The sequence below is a fragment of the Cydia fagiglandana genome, chromosome Z (assembly GCF_963556715.1).
Source record: "Cydia fagiglandana chromosome Z, ilCydFagi1.1, whole genome shotgun sequence".
NCBI lineage: Eukaryota > Metazoa > Arthropoda > Insecta > Lepidoptera > Tortricidae > Cydia > Cydia fagiglandana.
The window spans coordinates 34,784,042-34,804,712 of record NC_085959.1 but is presented as its reverse complement, the minus strand read 5'-3'; the positions used below and the strand labels follow the sequence as shown (position 1 = coordinate 34,804,712).

The 20,671-nt window shown below is 40.3% G+C and overlaps 2 protein-coding genes across 2 annotated transcripts in view; one reads left to right on the top strand and one right to left on the bottom strand.

Annotated features, from left to right (window-relative positions):
• The window catches only part of LOC134678556 (probable nucleoporin Nup54), a 294,899-nt gene that overhangs the window by 122,853 nt on the left and 151,375 nt on the right, over positions 1–20,671 (top strand). The window lies entirely within an intron of this gene.
• Positions 1–20,671, bottom strand: part of LOC134678546 (collagen alpha-1(I) chain-like) — a 56,332-nt gene that overhangs the window by 641 nt on the left and 35,020 nt on the right. Inside the window, exons 5-31 of the mRNA XM_063537133.1 lie at positions 20,092–20,458; positions 18,135–18,244; positions 15,670–15,780; positions 15,187–15,360; positions 14,606–14,680; positions 14,131–14,241; positions 12,841–13,101; positions 12,247–12,444; positions 11,935–12,051; positions 11,721–11,811; positions 11,222–11,319; positions 10,677–10,838; positions 10,556–10,600; positions 10,272–10,478; positions 9,519–9,770; positions 9,163–9,343; positions 8,680–8,822; positions 8,145–8,361; positions 7,860–8,020; positions 6,811–7,080; positions 6,315–6,476; positions 4,803–5,018; positions 4,302–4,554; positions 3,985–4,131; positions 3,315–3,472; positions 2,901–3,016; positions 848–950 (exon numbers count right to left, since the gene is read on the bottom strand). Of these exons, the coding sequence (XP_063393203.1) occupies positions 848–950; positions 2,901–3,016; positions 3,315–3,472; positions 3,985–4,131; positions 4,302–4,554; positions 4,803–5,018; positions 6,315–6,476; positions 6,811–7,080; positions 7,860–8,020; positions 8,145–8,361; positions 8,680–8,822; positions 9,163–9,343; positions 9,519–9,770; positions 10,272–10,478; positions 10,556–10,600; positions 10,677–10,838; positions 11,222–11,319; positions 11,721–11,811; positions 11,935–12,051; positions 12,247–12,444; positions 12,841–13,101; positions 14,131–14,241; positions 14,606–14,680; positions 15,187–15,360; positions 15,670–15,780; positions 18,135–18,244; positions 20,092–20,458 (4,506 nt within the window). The remainder of the gene's footprint in view (positions 1–847; positions 951–2,900; positions 3,017–3,314; positions 3,473–3,984; positions 4,132–4,301; positions 4,555–4,802; positions 5,019–6,314; positions 6,477–6,810; positions 7,081–7,859; positions 8,021–8,144; positions 8,362–8,679; positions 8,823–9,162; positions 9,344–9,518; positions 9,771–10,271; positions 10,479–10,555; positions 10,601–10,676; positions 10,839–11,221; positions 11,320–11,720; positions 11,812–11,934; positions 12,052–12,246; positions 12,445–12,840; positions 13,102–14,130; positions 14,242–14,605; positions 14,681–15,186; positions 15,361–15,669; positions 15,781–18,134; positions 18,245–20,091; positions 20,459–20,671) is intronic.

Below are 20,671 nucleotides of genomic sequence, written 5' to 3'. Positions count from 1 at the left end.
TTAAAACACACATCAAGATTGTTTACCTTTTTTCTAATGCTAAAAAAAACGAACTGTAGGTAGGATAGGTTCGTTAGGTTGCTTCAGATGCCCGAAGGGCAAACTGCCCAGAAATAGGAGCCCCGCGTAGCGCGGCTCCGTCGGCTCAGGGAACGAGTCAAAGATTTTCACGTTTCACGATATGCCTAGGAATTTCACGATATGCCTGATCTTACGATCGGCCGCCGACATCTATACTGCCGCCTTGCTGGCACCCCTAATATCTTGCCGCTCTAAGCCCGGGCCTACTGGGCCTTAGGGCAAATCCGCTACTGACAGTTTAACTAAAGGGCTACGCTCGGGTATCAATATTAGCACGAGCGGTTAAACAACAACTTTGACCCCTTGTAAAACAAATAACTATTTTTCCAAAAAACTTTCCTTTTTATTATAATGACTAGTATGGTTTCATATCGTATCTAATAGGTACGTACGGTACCCGCAGAGGGAAAGCGGCATAACGGCGCCCATATCCCACTACAACCGGAACGGGCTACGTTAGTGGCGTTCGTCCTGAATACAAGTGCTTCCACTATTAGAACATCGAGTGACGCGGACTAAACGAGCTGTGTCATGGCGTCGTATGCTATCATTTTCCCACCTCGCGCGCTCCGCGAAGTCCGCTGCTAGTGAAAAGCAAAAGCTGAAACTCTTGCTTGGTGGAAGTGCCACTTGACTCCGGTCCGTTCAGTCTGTTGCCTCCGTTTCCGCTCATTTCTCTTTTTTGGTGAATATCATCCATTATTATGCATGGCCCGATATGCACATGGCCGGTGTTTTCTTATTTAGTTAAAGAACTAGGAATTACCTTACACTCGTCCTTTAGAAATATTGGTTCTCTGAATTCAAATGAGTTTTGACCAATCAGTTTAATATTGTTAATTTGTGTCAAGTCTGCGGGAATGTCCGATCTGAAAAAATATTGTAGATACAAAAATATAAGATTTATACATTGTTCAGTACTACTTACACATATATGGATAAAATATGTCACTGTATTTTAGGTAGGTACCTAACTAGTGATAATGCATTTTTCTCAAACATGCAATGAAATATTGATGTTATGTTCCTTATAATAGGCTGCGAAGTATGACGTTTCAGGTGCGGCTAGGACAAAAGGTATTTAATGGAATTTCATACAAATCTTGCAGGCCTAGGCCGGCAAAGTCCTCTTTTTTAATTTTCATTTCACAGATATTTGTGACACAGCATCGTGGCATTCATCCATAAAAAAAAACTAGAGGCAGTATTGGCTTTATGGTTCGTAATGACACTGCCACTACCCCTATAAAAAAAAAACAAAAAACAATGTTTGCTATAATTAGCAGTTTTATTTGTATAAAATCAACATGAACTTAATAAATAATACATTATTAACCAAATTTTATAATTTTAAATTATAAATTTAACTACACAAATAAAAACGTTTAAAATATTTCATCTATAGATGGTCAAGCAAATCTTGTCAGTAGAAAAAGGCGCGAAATTCAAATTTTCTATGAAATGAAATCCCTTCGCGCCTACATTTTTCAAATTTGCCGCCTTTTTCTAGTTGGTCAAGATCTGCTTGACCAAGTTTAAACGTTAGCGGTAAAAAGGTCTACTCAAACACGCGTAGTTATTTTTTTTTTAATTGTTATGGAGGTAAAGTTGAAAAATTTTCATTCTGTTTTATTGGATTTATGGTGCGTTGTTGATTTTTTTACTTTAATATGAGTTCCGACGAAATAATGAAATTTATTGTAATCGTAGGTGTTGGAATTGGGCCAATTCAATTGGCAGCGTAAACAAAATTGATTTTAATAACTTGCTGCCTCTGCCGCCAAGTCAAAGACGAAGTATGTATATGGTTGCTTATGGCAATTTTATTATTTGATAAACTAAGAAAAATGGCTTACAGTTTATTAGAAACAGTTTTGTGGCATATTTTAAATGAATGTAAGTACAAATTCGTCAACACTGTGGAAGTTATACTTATTTACTCCATGCATAAAGCAACGATGTATGTGAAACATGATATCAATATGAAAGACTATGTAAACTTATGTGACGAAAACGACAGTCAGACGGATACAAGGCGAAAAAATCAAAGATACATGAAAATATACGGGTAGTAAAAATACACGACTCGTGTAAAACATACGCGTGATAATGATATAGGTACGTGTTGGTTATATTTTGGGTGTAGTTTACTTTTAGTTTTTTCTAGAAATAAAACTTGGATTTCGTGGATTTTTTATTTTATTTATTTCATTGCATGTTTGAGAAAAGCACTATACATACCTCGGCGGGAAATGGGGTTGCCCGCGCTCAGACCTATCCGACCTCGCTTCGCTCGGCCGTCTATATGTCTTCGGCCGGCAACCCCTTTTGTCCCGGCCTCTGTAGTAATGTACTATTAACACGATTTTAACTTGAATAAGTTGCATGCGGTGTAGGTATATTCATGTATTGTATTCACACTGTCCTCGCCCCGCAACCGAGGTGAGGTGGGTCCAGTTGGGAAAGCATCATTTCTGTGACTGGCGGGGACAGGTACCTAGAAATCGTTTTTATCCTCATTTTGTGCCTGTTGTGGACGTGGGGTCGGTGATTCGTGTAGACCTTTCTGTTATAGTCATTGCATATACATATTACAGTGAGGTACCTACACCTTAGTGTGATATAGAGTTAGACCAAGAAAAGTCTGCAGCGATTTTGATAGCCCACGCAGTGGAAGTGTTACTTATACGTCATAATTAAGTATATAAAAACTTGCACTGCGTGGGCTATCAAAATCGCTATAGACTTTTCTTGGTCTATGTATGTATGACATACATATTAACTGTGAGCACAAACCTATTATAATGAATAGGCATTACCTTTGTTCGACTCTGGTATTGAGGCACGTGTATGTAAAGTTTTGCCTGGCTCCGCTGGATAGAAGTCTCAGGAATCTCATTTGTATAGAGCCAGTACCCTCTCCCTCGTACGTTATCTGCAAATGATTAGCAAGTAAATTTACAGTCTCAATTAAATAAAAAAAAACTCTTTTCTACTAAATTAGCTGTTTACAGAGTAGAATACAAAAAATATATACCTACGCGTAGAAATCAAGAGCACGAGATATGAGCTTTTATTGCTTTACTTACCTACTTGTCGAATACTTAATGATAACGTGTATCGCGGCCGATACATAGAAAAAATTTAAATATCGTTGCGTCGTTTTATGTTAGATAGGCAATTTAATATGTAGGGTGGTGTTAAAAACAGGGTTAAGGTACCAGTAAACTTACCCGGTACCCATGGTCGAGTTGTGAAAATTTTTGCGCAGATCCATAAGCGTAATAGTACGTGGCGGGTTCCTTGGCGTCGGGATAGAGGCAGGTGTAGAAACCCCTGCAGTACACGCGCACCGGATGACTGCCGCCGCGCGCGTCGATCCAGTAATATCCTATGGATTAGATTAGTATGTTACAAGGAAATGTCTCCAAACTTTTTGACCCGAGGGCCACACTGCACTTAAGATGAATTTGTGTAGGCCAAAACTTGGGTTAAGTATACCTATGGTTGCTGCCGTCTCTTTCCACAAACTAGATTGGAAGTGTTCGCGGGGCAAACTGGGCTGTAACCACGAAGTACCATATAGACAGTAGTAGGTACTGCGTTTGTCTATTAACCTATCTGTCCGCAGTATACGCACGCCGCTCCGGTATGTGAGCGACACCACGGAAGAAAGAATACACTTCTTTGTTTTGTGGAGCAAGACAGTCGTTTATATTGGTAGGTATGTATGTATGCTTGCACTACGGAGCGAAGTGCGAATCCGCATCCAACGTGAACAACACCTTATCGTTAGTGGAGTTAGAAAAATGTGTGACCCTCAAGTCAGCTGATGTCGGTGTTATCACGCGAGCCGCCGGGTCGCCGCGTCGCGTATAGCGCCGTGTGTGAAGACCGCCTTACCGTCAGTAGCGTTAGGATGTGTGACCCGCAGGTCCCTGCAACTGAGCGCGGGGTTTCCACGCGACCCGCGCGGCCGCCGCGCCGCGTCCAACGCCGTGCGGGCGGCCAGCACACCGTTCATTATCTCTTTGGCCCAGTCGATGTCTTCTGTAATAAAACACGTACGTTAATTAAGTATAAAGTACTCCACAGAAGATAAGTGTCATAATAATTTTACTTTTTAAAATACAATCCGCCGCCAGCCGCAAAATCATCACATAAGTATATCATGTTTTCAGTTTAGAGGGTTTTAAAACTTATGTCGAAGATCAGCTTACCATCTTCAATATCCGCATCTGTGGTCGACTCATCATCCTCGACGCTGCGTCTTCGTCGCGACGACACGAACAGTTCGGCGGGCAGCTGCGGCGGGGGCGCCGGCGGGCCGGGTGGACCTGGAGACCCCGGCGGCCCGGGCTGGCCCGGCCTGCCTTCAGGGCCCGGCGAACCCTTGGGACCGAGAGGCCCTTCTGGACCTGCAGGACCCGCTGGTCCTGGTTCTCCTTTTGCTCCTTGAGGTCCTTCGAGACCCTAATAATAAAACATTGTTAGGTATATGTTTTGCAACTTTATAGATTTTTCGTTTAGGTATGTATACTTACCTAAAAGCTTATCTTTTAGTTTTGAAATTCGGTTAAAAATGTAGATTAGGTATTTTACGTGGGCTGCAAAAACTATTCAAATGATAAAATTGATCTATTCTACTGGTGCTACGTATAGGTATAGACCGAAGAAGAAATCATCCATCTTTCTCATAATAGTATTAGGTATATTATTACCATATCTCCCTTAGGTCCCAAAGGCCCAGTCGGCCCCGGCGGTCCTTTCTTCCCGATGTCACCCTGATCGCCCTTTAAGCCCATTGGCCCGGTGTCGCCCATGTGGCCCTTGGGCCCCGTGTTTCCTTTCTCTCCGCGTGGCCCTTGTGGTCCTGGCGGCCCGATCTTCCCTGCTGGGCCTTCCGGACCAGTAGTTCCCGGTGCTCCTACTTCACCCTAAAATATTTACTCTTTATTGTTTTCAACGAACATACGAGTATATACATATTTAAAGCATTCTATATTAAGATCCCGATAAAATTATACCAGCGAACAGATAGAATGGTCACATTTTTGTCACCTGTCTGCTATGCGTCACTCTTGTACATAAACGCTTGTGACAGCCACGGTGACAGACGATAAATAGGGCGTCTATAAGTATAAGTATTATCTCGCTGTAAATTAAATCCTGTCTAAGAAGCATCGCTGGAGTATCTCAAATACTTTACAGAAAACCACAAGTAGGTAATTCATTTTTTGTTAGAGATGGACGTTCATTTGTATGCACAAAGACCCGAACAAACAAACAAACATGTCTCACAGCTTGAATGAAGATACCGTCGCCCTAAAAGGTATCTTAAAAAGAAAATATTTTTAAACACATAAAAATATCTAAACGTTTAAGGATATTTTGGCCATTCTTTTGCAGTTTTAATAAGCCCTCGAGTTATTATTATGTCATAAGAACCTCAAACTGCCATTTGTCTTTAGTAGCAAATGCATTTTGTATTGTTTAGATTTCCCATGGGTTATCGCGTCCGCAATTCATTTTGTCACAACGCCGCTCTCAGTCCGTCCGAATTGAAGAAAGAAGTAGGACGAACAGTAGAACGAGCGTAGCTTAATAGTGATTAAGTAGGTATATATATGTGTCGAAGTCTAGTCAAAGGTCCCATTTTGTCGCTTACTATAAGTATAAGATTTTCTTGTATCTTTATTATTTATAAGGTTCGAAGTTATTTAAGAAAATAGCCAAAAAATTACCATTCCTCCCCCCTTATCTCCGAAACTAATGGGTCTAAAATTTTGAAAAAATACAAAAAATAGTTCTTTACCTATAGATGACAGTAAAACCTGTTAGAAATGTGCAGTCAAGCGTGAGTCGGACTTATGTACAGAACCCTAGAAACGCGAGTCTGACTCGCACTTGGCCGGTTTTTTCTTTTCTTACTTTAACCTTTTATAGACATTATAAAATCTTATTATTTCTTACAAAAATTATGATAAAAGTCTTAGAAAAATGCATCCAAATCGTTAACTTTTGTATCATACACAGATTTTTGTCCCATATAATGTACGTGAGCTAAGCGTCAACTCAGAGTTAAAGCTACGGTAAGTCTTAAGAGCTACAAACATATCTAATTTACATTGAGATAAAAGGGTTACACGTGCCTTATATATTTCATATACGTATAAATAGAGGCAGCCTGTTTCATACTTTCACATTTAATAAAGAGTAGGAAGGACACTCACGTTAGGTCCTGGTAACCCCCGCATACCACGCTGGCCCTCTTCTCCTGGGGGGCCGGGGGGACCGGCTGGTCCCGTTTCTCCCGCCGGCCCGGGCAGCCCGCGATCGCCTTTGTCGCCTGGTACTCCCGGGCTGCCCTGGGCGCCAGCTTTGCCTTCTGCGCCCTGTGGAATAAATTATTATAGACAAATAAAGTATGTCTAATTCATCTGCCAAGTTTTAAATTTAGTATGGCGCGAAAATAATAATATTTGTCACTTCTAAAAGTAGATACTAAAATTCGGCACAAACTTTGTCTGGACGGACTAAACTATTGATTGAGATTATATATTATTTATATATTACTTAGCACAGTCGATATTCAAGAATTAAATGAATTTTATGACCGCAAATTTTAGTGCCGCAACGGGACGGGCCGTTTTGAAAGCGGGTCCGCGTTAGGAGTTAGTAGTAAGGAATACTTAAACAATTCTTAAAATATGAACTGTCCTGACTCACTGGTTTGCCTGGTAAGCCAATTTCTCCTGGTTTTCCTACGAGACCAATAGGCCCGGGAGGGCCGGGGGGGCCAGGGCTGCCTTCAGGACCGTCGGCCCCCACTTCGCCCTTGATGCCTTGTTCGCCCGGCTCGCCTCTTTCACCTGGGAACCCTGCCGGGCCGGTGTCTCCTTTAGGGCCGTCAGGGCCCATTGGCCCTTTTGGTCCTGTTTCTCCTTGCAGTCCTACCGGACCGTCGTCTCCCTTTGGTCCAGCGAGGCCTCTGGGACCCTAAAATATTTAATGGAAATGTTAAATACAGGGTGGCCAACTTGGAGGTATACAACTTTATTTGCCGCCATTTTGTTTTGGCGGCAAATATGACAGTTGTTGCATGAAAATTACTTTGTGTAGATACGGCAAATTTGTTATGGAGCGTTTACAAGACGGGGACACGTGTCACGCGCCACGAGCCCCAATAGAAGCATTAAAAATAACGTTTCCCGGTCGATTAATTTCGAGAAACGGTGACATTGACTGGCCCCCAAGATCGCCTGATTTAACAGCTCCTGACTTTTTTCTGTGGGGCTATCTAAAGGGACGTGTTTATGCGAATAGGCCAACGAACCTTCAGCAATTAAAACAAAATATTCGTAACACTGTCGCTGAGATAACGCCAGAAATGTGTGAAAAAGTGATGAAAACGCGATGAAAAGGTTTCGCATCTGCCATGCTGCTAGAGGTGGACATTTGTTTGACATTATTTTCCATGTGTAATTGCTGACCCTACATATTATATTTAACAAGGAATACTTAATATTTTTTATATTTTATAGAATAAAATTTCAAAAATAAAGTGTATACCTCTTATTTGGCCACCATGTACTTTGGATAGCGGAGAAGATAGGCCTAGCTAGGGATATGAACTGAATTTTAAGTACTAGAAACTACTTAGGTATTTAGATTTAGTACTAGTTGACAATTAACAACCTAACCACGAAGGGGGTTGTAAAATATTGTGGTGATAAAAAAAAACACAAATTAAAATTAGTTAAATATTAATTGATCACCAGTTTTCCTTCAGGGCCGGGTGGTCCCGGCGGTCCCTGGGCACCAGGGTTCCCGACTTCCCCACGTTGCCCCTCAGCACCCCGAGACCCCGGTTCACCTGGTACACCTTTGGAGCCACGCAGTCCTTGTAAACCAATCGGGCCCGGAAGTCCGGTAGGTCCTGCATTGACAAAAACATTAGTCATATTACACATAAATGGGTAGTTATAGTTATGCCGGGTCATATGATTACGCCCTTCGGATCGGTTGGATGTCGATAAATTGGATTTTTGATTATTTATTACCTTTAGGTCCAACATCTCCCCTATCGCCTTTGAATCCTTGCTGCCCTTTTTCCCCTTGAAGACCGGGTGAGCCTGGCGGGCCCGGAGGTCCTCGCACTCCATCCGCGCCGGGGGTTCCAGGCGGCCCTGATTCGCCCTGCGGCCCCTTTTCCCCAGGTAAACCCACGGACCCGGGTTCCCCGCGTAAACCTTGTATACCTGGGGAGCCTTGGGGTCCCTGTAAAGTAACATTCAGAATAAAGTTTTCTTCTTATATGTAATAATAAAGAAAAGGTTAGTTGTGCAGTCGCGGTATTAAACATCGACACAGCCAGAGTGACAAAAAATGTATACATAACCTTATTGACCATACATTAAGGTAGGGTGTCTCTGTTGCTAAAATAATAACAAGAATGGTTTTACTAAAAAGACGCAGGTACTTTGAGTAAGTGAATAATCTAAATAGTTTTAAAACGCATTTATTAAGCCTCCACCAATTGTAACTATATATGTATATAGCTGTTGAACTTGGCCGTTCCATCAATTTCATACTGACCGGTTCGCCAGCGGCGCCTTTAAATCCTTTTTCGCCGGGAGGACCCGCTTCGCCTTTGTCGCCGTCTTCACCCGGGGCCCCGACTGGTCCCGGCGAGCCGCCGAAGCCCCTCGGACCAGGTGGACCGTCTCTGCCGATTGCACCTAAAACAGTGACACGTTGGAGAATATTGCCAAATAAATGTAAAACACAATTTCTTTCTCAAACTTGTGTCGTCATTGTCATCAATTTTATCAACTCAATAACTTTCCTATTAAAGTTCAATTATCCATTTATAATAATTTTGTCAGCATTTGACTGTCGTGTCTTTCTGTAATCTTTGTCCTTTTTAAAATTGTACGCCTAAAAGTAAAAGTAAGTGAGTGTGATTTACAAATCTTCCTATGTTATACCTTAAGAACCGGCACAGATACTGGAGACTAACCCGTATATACAAAGGTAAATAATTATGTAAATGTATTATAAAAAAATGTTTATTGTCACCTGGTGGTCCTGGTTCACCGATCTCTCCCTTTTGGCCCCCAGGTCCCGGAGACCCCCTTTGACCTTCTCGTCCCTGCGGTCCTATGGGGCCATCGTGACCGGTTTCACCCTGCTCGCCCTTTTCTCCTCGTATTCCGGGGAGTCCAGGAGGTCCTATGTCTCCTTTGTGGCCCGGAGTTCCCTTTAAATGGAATTCGTTTAAGTAGGCTTTCGCAATACTAAACTTAAAAAAATAAATCGGGCGATTTGATTACGTTTTTGCTAATTTGGTTTTTGGCAAACAGATTAAATTTTTCTTACATTTTTATTAGGACTTAATGTGAACTTATAATCCTATAAATCAAGCTTTTATTTACCGGCGTTCCAGGTAATCCCGTGTCCCCTTGGCGACCTTGTGGCCCTTGTGATCCAACAGGCCCCGCCTTCCCTTCGGGTCCGGGTGGGCCTGGTGGTCCATCTTTGCCCATGTCACCTGGGGTGCCGACTTCACCGGGAGTTCCAGGTATGCCTGACGATCCTTGTGGCCCCGGAGGGCCTGGCTCACCAACGGATCCTTGCGGCCCTACGGGGCCTACGGGACCTGGTGGTCCCGACGGGCCTGGATCCCCCTGTAGTAGCAAACTCATTTTACTCTTGATTCCGAAAACAGGCATTACAGATTCTATTACACATGTATAGATTGCTTAGAACAGCATAATAAAAGTTAAAAAACAATTTTATATACCATTTCACTTTTCATCCCGACAATTCTAACAAGCCCAAACACAATGAGGTTATTTGATAACAGAGATCCTATGGCTTCCGGTGTCCATCATCAGATCAGGTCGATAATACCATATACGAGTATAATATTGCATTGTCACCCAACTAAAATACCTAAGATGTGCAGTTTCAGCTCAATGGAATAATGGGAAGTGGATCTAATTTTGCTTGCATGATTTTTGTTGACATATAGACAACAGGACAGGTGAAAGGAAATAAAAATTTGTGTTCATAATTATTATCCCCCCTCAAAATAAGAGGAGGCCTGTGCCCGGCACATATATAAACTTGTATTGTAGGTAATCATACAAGTAGTAAAATATGTAATTAAAACTGATGATTCTAACCGTTGGACCGCGTTCTCCTGGAGGCCCCAAGAGCCCAGGCTTGCCGTCCACGCCGGGGGGCCCGATCGCACCAGGGAAACCGCGGACGCCATCCAGCCCCTGAGGACCCCGTTCGCCTATGGGGCCCGGGGGACCCGGCTGGCCAGTGTCACCCTTCGACCCTGGTGGACCGTCGGAACCGCGTCGGCCTCGTGGACCACGATATCCCTAAGGAATATTTATTAGTAAATACTATGTTAAAAGGGGATATACCTATTTTAAAATGTTTCCATAGAATGACTTACTCTAGGTCCGCTCTCACCACGATCGCCTGCGTTTCCCACCATACCCTAAAACAATTTAAGATAATTGATAAATCTGTATTTAGCTAAAATGTTAAAATATTTTCAAATATTGCAACATTACCATGACACCTTTGGCCCCTCGACGGCCTCGTCTTCCAGAAGCCCCCTTGTCGCCCTTTTCACCCTGGGGACCGGGATATCCCGTTGGGCCCAGAGTCCCGGTGGCACCTTTCTCACCGGTTGGACCAATGGAACCAGTTTCTCCTCTTGGGCCTTCCATACCCTGGAATAAAATTTATTTTGCGATCAGATTTGAGAGACGTTTTTAACACATAAAAAAACACTTTATAATTATTTAAAGTATTTAATCGGTTCCACGATAAGGTAACTGTCCCAGTGTTCGATATGCTAATACTTAGAGGAGTGACTCTCGGTACTGGTTTTCTATACAAATACAGTACCGGAACCGGGAATTCCCGGTTCTCGCCATACAAACGCAGTACCGGCAGCTAATACCCAATAGATACCTACCAACCTGTTGTCACCTTTATTGACAATAACTTAATTCACTTAAGTAAACAAGTATGAGACGAACACTCGGACGTCTTCTATATATAATTATTAAAAGTTAGAAAGAGGTCAAGCAAGAGATAAGTAAATGTCAACCTTTTGGCCCTCAACGCCTTCAATGCCCGGTGGTCCTGGTTCTCCGATAAACCCTCTTTCTCCCTTTGGACCTATATCTCCCTTTTCTCCTTCCAAACCTAATGAACACAAACAATGCTCAATAAGAATGTTGTTATATATCTCATTATCTTTATGATCTCTGATTAAACTATCAAAGACACCAGATTTTAAACTAAATGGTGGAGCACACCAAAAGCTTGGCACCGGACAATCTTTACACTACAGTTTAAACCAACGTCCAAACGAGACATTAAAACTTACGAGTAACTACATGGTATGTTTGCAGTTAGGTAGGTATATTTTATACTCACATCCACACTGTGGATACCACCATACGCAAACCATGCTAAGTTTGTGCTGATTTGACTCTATTGGCAATGACAATGAAATGCTGCGCCAACTCTATGTTAATACATTTGTTATACTTATTTAATACCATGCTAGATAAACATTATTTAGGGGTAGATATATTGATTACCTCTAACTCCTTTATCACCCTTATCTCCAGGTGGTCCACGCGGACCGTCGTCTCCTTTTAAACCTCGACTGCCCGGAAAACCTAACATGCCCTAAAAATAACAGCCTACTGAATTATCAAATCAATGGTTTATTTTTAAAGGAAGGACACTGTGAATTATTCATTAATAAATATCAAACGAATTAACCAAAGCTCACAAATGTAAAAAAAATACCTGTGGTCCTTGCGGTCCTTGTTCTCCTTGAGGACCCTGCTGCCCTGGGTTGCCGGGCGTACCTGGCGACCCTTCAGGTCCCGGGAGGCCGGAAATACCAGGTTTTCCTTGTGCACCCTGAAGACATATTTTTTCGAGGCTTGTAAGATATAACTTGTTACACCCTCAAAGTACTTCTTATGAAGACTAACTGTTAGATAAATAGTTAATGGCGCGCTAAGTCTGTCTAATAATTATTCTTAGTTCTGTATGTATTTTCACTGTAAGTAGGTATATGATAACTGATCAGTTAAATTAAAAGATTAAACATACCTGTATCCCCGGAGCTCCAGTAGGTCCTTGGGGTCCAGGAGACCCCGTAGCTCCCATGGGGCCTGGCTGACCTTGTTGACCGGGAGGTCCGGGTTGGCCGGCGGAGCCTTTCAGGCCTTGCGGTCCTTCTATCCCTGGAATCCCGGGATAACCGATCAATCCGGGAAAACCTCTTATACCCATTAAGCCTCTGGGACCCTAGAACAGACAAGTTTTGGTAATGGAAACATTATTTGTCACTCATTTATACAGTATGTCACTGAACGAAAAGGAATTTATCAAACCCGTTAATGTTTAGGTCATACTGAGCAACTTTTACGATGGGACCAACCCCGAAAACGCGGGAAATGAATTGGATGTTTCATACTTTTTGCTGGTCTGATGTCGAAATTTCCTACGGGAGAGACAATTTTTTTCGCGATTCTTGTGTTGGTCCCATGGTAAAAGTTGCTTAGTATGACCTAAACATTACCGAGTTTGAGCAATTGCTTTTCTTTCAGTTACATACTGTATTTAGGACGTAAAAATATCTATACTACGCCCTCTGACAAAATATATGTTGTGTCGATATATAAGTAATCAAATAATGCATACAATTTCTCCACTTAAGCCAGGTGGTCCCGCTGGTCCATCGTCTCCGGGCGGCCCCTCTTGTCCCGGCGCTCCCGGTTCGCCCTGCTGACCCGGGGCGCCTCGTTCTCCTTTGTCCCCTGGCAGTCCCATTAGCCCCGGATACCCGGGCTCGCCTTTAGCGCCCGTCGCGCCCGTGGATCCTCTCTCTCCGTCCCTGCCCGCGTGCCCGCGGCGGCCGGGTCTGCCTGGTGGTCCTTGAAGGCCTCTGGGTCCGGGTGGCCCCTGAAAATTAAATGTTTGGAAAATAAATAATATCAACATATATAATATTTGCTGTTAAGAGGATGCTGCATAAACATCTGCTGAAACAAGAGTATGAGTAGGTAGTATCCATCGTAATATATTAATATGTATGTGAGAATTATGTAGTAGTATATTAATTGTATATATTTTACTATTTTTATCTGTGTATTGTATATGTAGTTTATTATATTCTTTAGTTGTTTGCAATAGTTCCTAATTAAATCCTCTTACTTTTCTTCTCGCACCATTTTTATTATATCTGTTCAGCCCTATGGTTGACTGGTAGAGAATGCCTTAAGGCATTAAGTCCGCCATTTGTACATTTTATTTGTATTTTGTGCAATAAAGTTTAAATCAATAAATACAATAACATAGTGCTGGTAAATAAATAACGGCAAGGTGATAAGCTCCATAACCTATATAAGCTTCTTTTTTACGAGTGTCTATTTTTAATTTTTAACAAGCAGAAACGTCTACGAACGATGCTATTAAGCTTAGAATAAATTTAAAAGTGTTATGTAAGTCCTACCCAAGACAGTAAATTTTCCACTTTTAAATTTATTATAATAAGCTTAGTGTCTACTTTGATCTACGGAATTTCTAAAATTAGTTGCATATATGTACATAATAACAATTGCAATGGACTTCTATTACAGCACCATTTATCGTCAGGATTTCAATATTGTCCTCCCTTTACATTTAGAGCCTCGTAGTAAGATAGGTGCCATGTTTTAGACCTCGTCTTGGTGCGTGCGTTTTGGTTATTAACTCAACTTTAATTTGAGGTTTAGGTAGGCTTATGTTGTCATTCAAGGTCCGAGTACCCCTAAGAGTAGGTAAGTGTGAGTACACTGGGCTAAGCACAAGAGATAGATACTAGATACCCGTTTTTTTCTAACTAACGGGTAGTTTATCTCACGGGAGAGATACTGTCGCGGCGCTCTTGTGCTAAACCAACTGGAGAGAAACAGGTGCATATATTTTATTAAAGTAAAACTGGAATCTCACCGGTTCACCCTGATCGCCTTGTTCTCCTTTCGGCCCCTCGGCGCCATACTCGCCTTCAGGCCCCGGGGGACCGGTGAGGCCCATAGGGCCATCAGCGCCTCGCATGGATGCCTGTCAAAATTGTAAACTGATTAAATTCCTGACTGACTGATTTTTGATTGAATCCGTTTGATATTTACCACGAGCTTACCGTTGGAAAACATCGAGAGGAAACCTGCATACAATCGTGAAGAAATCCAAAGATAAGTTCTTCTGCTGTGGATCCATTAGGATTCCTATATAAATAGGGTAACATTTGCAACGGGCTCCTATTGTGAAGATGAGTACTGCTGCTATACTGATTGATAAGATAATACTAATAAGATATGTGATTATTTTCTTCATGACTAAAAACATTATTGCGGAAAGTTTGATGTTATACTTTAGTGGACGAAAGATTTACAATCAATCGTTCGTTTAAAAATCGGTCACTTACCATATGTTGTGTGAGCATTTGGCGCAAAGCTTCCGACTGTGCATCAGGACCTTTATCGTTACCAGATTGATGCAACTGTGAAAATAAAATTTAGCTCAGTATTTCTATATCGTATTTTTTAATTTCAGCATAATGTAGGTACATAATTAAATAGTCCTGATTTTATAAACTTCCTATAGTCAGTACCTAGTTATATCTAGAGATCATAATGTAATCGGAAATAATTTGGGAACTTCCTATTTTTCGCACTTGTGTGTTTTTTTTTAAATAAGTGATACAAAAACTTTTATTCATACATTATTGCACGATTAGGGAATTATTATAAATCTAATCCTAAATTTAGCCTGGGGCATTGTTCCTAGGACACTGGCCGCGCTCCCCCTCTGCACAATGAGGCCGAGTTTATGTGCAAAAAAGGCGTCAGCTCGTAGGTCGCCAGACACCCAGACTAGTTTTTCGCACTTGTAGGTGTAGGTATCGTAAATAACTAATTATTTTCTTAGTATGTACAAGGACTATCCTTGTGAAACACGTTCGTTCGAAAGAAGCTACGCAATGAGAGCATTTACGTTCTAGCTTACCGGTATAACAAAAACGTGACCCGGCGCGCCAGGGAAACCCTGCTGGCCCTCCGCTCCTGGTTTACCCGGTTCCCCCTTCGGCCCCCTTGGCCCTTGTGGCCCCGGGGGGCCCGGGTAGCCCCGCGGGCCCATGTAAGTGTAGTCGTAATCCGGCAGGTAGTAGGAAGAGTTTCCCTGTGGACAGATAGAATGGTCTTCAAGACCACATTTCAAGCGTTTTGTCGAAAGGCATTTCGAGTTCTTTTTAGAGAAAAGTAATAAACAATCACCCAAATAATTACCTAATAAGTTTCTAATAATCATTGAGAAACTGTACTGAACCACAGAATAAAGTAATAGGTCAGACTGAACTCCTGTCCGTTACTTTTACTGTCACACAACCTTTACTACCTACCTTTTAACCGGCAAGCTACACGTTATCTGTCTTCAAAAGTAATGAGCATGTGACCCAGTTTAATATTATACAATGCTACGTTATCTCACTTGGACATCCGGGGGATGAGTGAGCCAATCTGTGTCTTCGGTGGTCGTCATAGGTGTGTATGAGGAGTCTGTCGTGAGCACATCCGCTCCATCGTCGTCTCCCCGCTTTAACTGAAACCATTACCATATAACCATTGAATTGGTATTCACAAAGGTCTTCTGGGATTAAACAGTATAGTAGGATCTCGAACTACGAGTAGTTGATACGCATCTCGAGGTCTCAGTGATGTTCGGGTTCGTCTGAAGCGATGCGCTTGTATGTTGGTAACTGTTATAGTTTTACCGCCGATATACGATCTTTTGCGGGATAGGTACAGCGTTATGCTCTTCTATCTATTAATTCTAAGCCAGCAAACGGGCGAGTTTATTTATAACTACCTAAGTACCTACTAAAGTATTTACAGTTACAGAAATACGTGTAGGTAGGGTTTATTTATTAAACATGTATAATCATAATAATTGATAAAAATTCGAATTCATTCGCCTTATACGTAAACATTTTTCCAGAACCATTATTATCTTTATTTATTTTTCGTCTTAAGTTAGGTTATTTATAATACGAATATAAAAGTAAAATATAAAAACACTTACAAAACAATGAAAAATACATATAAACACATTATAAAAAACCTAACCTATAGTTCGTTTTTTTAGCATTAGAAATAAGGTAAACAATCTTGATGTGTCTTTTAATTGAAAAACACATTTTAAAAATAAGTTACGGCAAATATGTAACAATTATCAATCTAATACGATCATTTATATTCTTATCTGCTTTCATAAACAGTAATAGTTTTTGATTTTTAAAAAGCGTTTTTCAATTAAAAGACCTGTCATAAATAAATAAATAAATAAATAAATAAATATTATAGGACATTCTTACACAGATTGACTAAGTCCCACAGTAAGCTCAAGAAGGCTTGTGTGTTGTGGGTACTCAGACAACGATATATATAATATACAAATACTTAAATACATAGAAAACACCCATGACTCAGGAACAAATATCTGTATCATCATACAAATAAATGACCTTACTGGGATTCGAACCCAGGACCATCGGCTTCGCAGGCAGGGTCACTACCCACTAGGCCAGACCGGTCGTCATGATCGCTTACCTTCTTGCAAGTTCTTTCTAATGCTAAAAAAAACGAACTGTAGGGTGCCGCCGGCAGCGGGGCAGGGCCCATTATTATTATTATTATGTTTGGGATGGATTGGGATTGGAGCAAGTCTAACCTAAGTTTGTAAAGAAAATTGTGAGCAACCTTTTTTGAAATACTTTTTCCCTTTGCACTTGACCATTTATATGAAATAAAATGTCAACGTCACAGTGATTTGTGTGGCGAGAAAATCTAAAATAAATAAATAAATAAATAAATAAATATTGGGGGACATCTTACACAGATCAACCTAGCCCCAAACTAAGCAAAGCTTGTACTATGGGTGCTAGGCGACGACGACGATATATATACTTATATAGATAAATACATACTTATATACATAGAAAACACCCATGACTCAGGAACAAATATTAGTGTTCATCACACAAGTAAATGCCCTTACTGGGATTCGAACCCAGGACCATCGGCTTAGCAGGCAGAGTCACTACCCACTAGGCCAGACCGGTCGACCTAAATATTCTAACAAATAGAAAATGTTCTAACGTATCCTTATTTTCAAATTTCGTAAATGTTTACGAAAATAAATAACAACCGGCACTGTTTCAAAGCAGCAACGTCACAAAAAATTGTTTAGGTTTTTTTAATTATTAAGGATCTTTGGATTATTTATAAAACTTCAAACGATACAAGTTTTCTGTCATAACATAATAGGTAATTTAGACACAATAAGCATGCTGAAAGACTCATTTGTCAATTCATAAGCATTGTATTTTCTCAAATAAATATATATTCAGTTGTGTTCAGTTGTAAACTACTTACATATAGTTCGTTTTTTTTAGCATTAGAAAGAACTCCACAGAAGCAAGCGTGCAGTTTTTGTCAGGCTCTTTAATTGTTAATAATTATTGAATTATCTAATGTAGCATGGTCAATACATTTAATTTACTTCAAATTATTACTGCTAAAAGTGTCGGATTTGGAACCACAAGCTTACTTCTGCGAAGTTCTTTCTAATGCTAAAAAAAACGGACTATAATACGCACCTAGTGGCACTAACGTAGGCACACGTAGGTAAGAAGCGAACATTTATGATTTGGCTTAGGTAACATTCTGGGACATGTAGAATATAGTGCTTTACTGTCTAAAAATTAAGATGCATCCGTGACAAAAAGCAAATCATTAATACAACAAGCAATTCTCATAACTCACATTGAAACTTGTCGCTGGCGTGGTTACTCGAATTTCTCTACATTTTTTTATAAAAGTTTACAAATAGGTATATTTGTTAAATGTAGTTCCTGAAACTCTTAAAGCAGCATACCTTAATTATAAGGAACTTACCCTCGGCGTGGTCACTTCCAGATGCTGCCCTGTCTTTTCCGCATTGAGAATATTCGGACGAATAACGGCGTCTACCTCTTTGGTGAATGTCCCAAAAATACTGTTTTCATCTAAAACAAGTAAGTTAACAACGTTAGGTACCTACTTAGGTGCAAAATAAGTACTAGATGAGGTACAAACTCAGGAGGTAAGCTAAGTCCTCTCAGGAAGAAAATACGTTACATTACAACCTAACTATTAGATTTCTAGTTTAGTTTGTGAGACTTATAAAACTAAGTTTAATTAATTTGTGATAATATTATCAACTAATTATTTAATTGGTCAATTATCTAGTAGTAGTAGGTACAGCTGTGATTCCTAATCGTGAATATCTTGATTTAATGAATCTACGAGTACGTACGTAAGTATTTCAGAATCTATGTCGTCAATCAGTGTTGGTCGAACGATAATTGAAATTGACCATTAACGTTTCGGCCAACACTGCCGACAATTAAGGACGGAGTTAGATTGCGTTTTAATTTTTTTCCAAACTTTGTCGCTTCTTAAATTAGGAAGTATGGCCACCCAAAACAGAATATATTTTCACGTTAAAACGCCAACAAAGTGCCCGCAGGCGGGCGCTGAGCATGACAACAATTTATTTTGCATGTACCTACTTGTTTATTTGTTTTATTTTTAGTGTACTTGGTTTATTTTTAGATACGCCCATAAACGATTTTCACACATTGTTTTGACTAAGCTAATAGGACTTATTATATAAATGGAATTTAAATGGTAGCTCAAACAGACATATGACAAAACTTATCAGTAATAACATCAAGGTTTGTAGGTAGTAGGTACAATAATAAAATAATATATGAATTCTATGAAAATTGTAAGAAACATAACCGAAAATCAAATTAATTACATAATAAGTCAGTGTTTATTTATAAAACAAGTTGATTATATAAATTTCAATTATGCCCGTAATTGTAAGCCGAATGGACTTTTGCCCTTCTATGCCCTATACGATGTAGGTACATTTATAATTAAATGGGCGTTATTAAAATTGTAAACCCGGCTATTTGATTCGCGGTAAGAACATTATGTAAGTAACTGCTAATAGTTCAGTCGTTATAATAAACACCCCTTTGATAGTGGAGCGACCGCTAGGAAGTTAATGCTACTTACCTACTCGTAATACGTACCTTTATGTCATTGAATGAACCGCATAGCAACCCCACAAAGGCTATGTTCCATTACAGGATTGACAATTGTTATAACTTATAACTGTAAGCAAAGCTTTTGGTCCTTTTTTTGAAATTACTCAAAATTTAATATTAACAAACCTCTTAAATGTCACTAGTACCTATCATCATATCTAATACCTTTAAACGACTCTAACGATTTCGATGAAATTTTACTATAAGGGTTTTCGGGGGCGATAAATCGATCTAGTTAGGTTTTATCTCTGGGAAAACGCGCATTTTGACTTTTTATATGTTTTCCGAGCAATGCTCGGTCTCCCAGGTTACTTATTCATGGAATAGCCGCCATTTATCCCGCTTCTCTGGTATTGTTTTGAGCTCCCATGTTACGACACTACATTAACCCTCTATTTTAGCTGTAGCTGTATTTAGCTGTGTCAAACTAAAATATTCGCTAACGTCGTTATAACTTACTATTAGTGCGAGCGAATTATAGATAGCAAGTACGAGTGAGATGCATACAAAATAAGTTACGCAAACGCTAGCGAATAATTATGTTAGTGTCAAATTGGTAGCCGTACTGAGCCATAAAATCACGCAACTAAAGAATATTTATTGTAGGTAAAAATAATGTCAATTACTAGGTATTTCAATTACATAATTACTTTATGTTTTCATAAATAATTTAAGAAGATAAAGAAATTTTACTATCGGTGATTGAGGCAATAATACTAACTTCAAGTAAAAAAAATGTTTTCTCGATTACCAACCTGAATCCGTTGATGTAGGATACGGCCTAGTGTAACCATGAGAGGCAGTCAACCAATGAGGTGTCGGTGTGCTACTGCCTCTCGTCCAAGCGTCCCCTGAACCGTTCCTCTCGTCTGATCTATCCCTTCCGAAGTGTCCGTACACTCTAGGACCATATTCGTCCTCATCCAGTGTGTTCTCAACTGGGTTATTAATCGATTCTTCGTGTACTTCATTATCATTTCGAGCGATTGTTCTGACAGTATTGATTGTGGGCGCAGAGCCGTGCACGTATGGAGCATCGCTTGGGCAATTGGGTGCAGTCGACTGGCACAAATCGTACGCTGAGTCTGGCTTGTTGGTAAATTGCAGTAACTCAATATCACCCTGTAATTGAAAAATTGCTTTGCTCCATTATTTTTTTGACGCTTAAACCATCGAATCGATTTACTTAAATGATGTTTGGTAGGCTTAACCTCTAAGTTGGTAGGTATACTCGTACCTAAGGAACCTCGAATTGGTAAAGTCGTATAAGTAACTCATCTTCGACACGATAAATGGAAGTACAATTGCGGAAAATAACAAAGGAAGAAACATAAA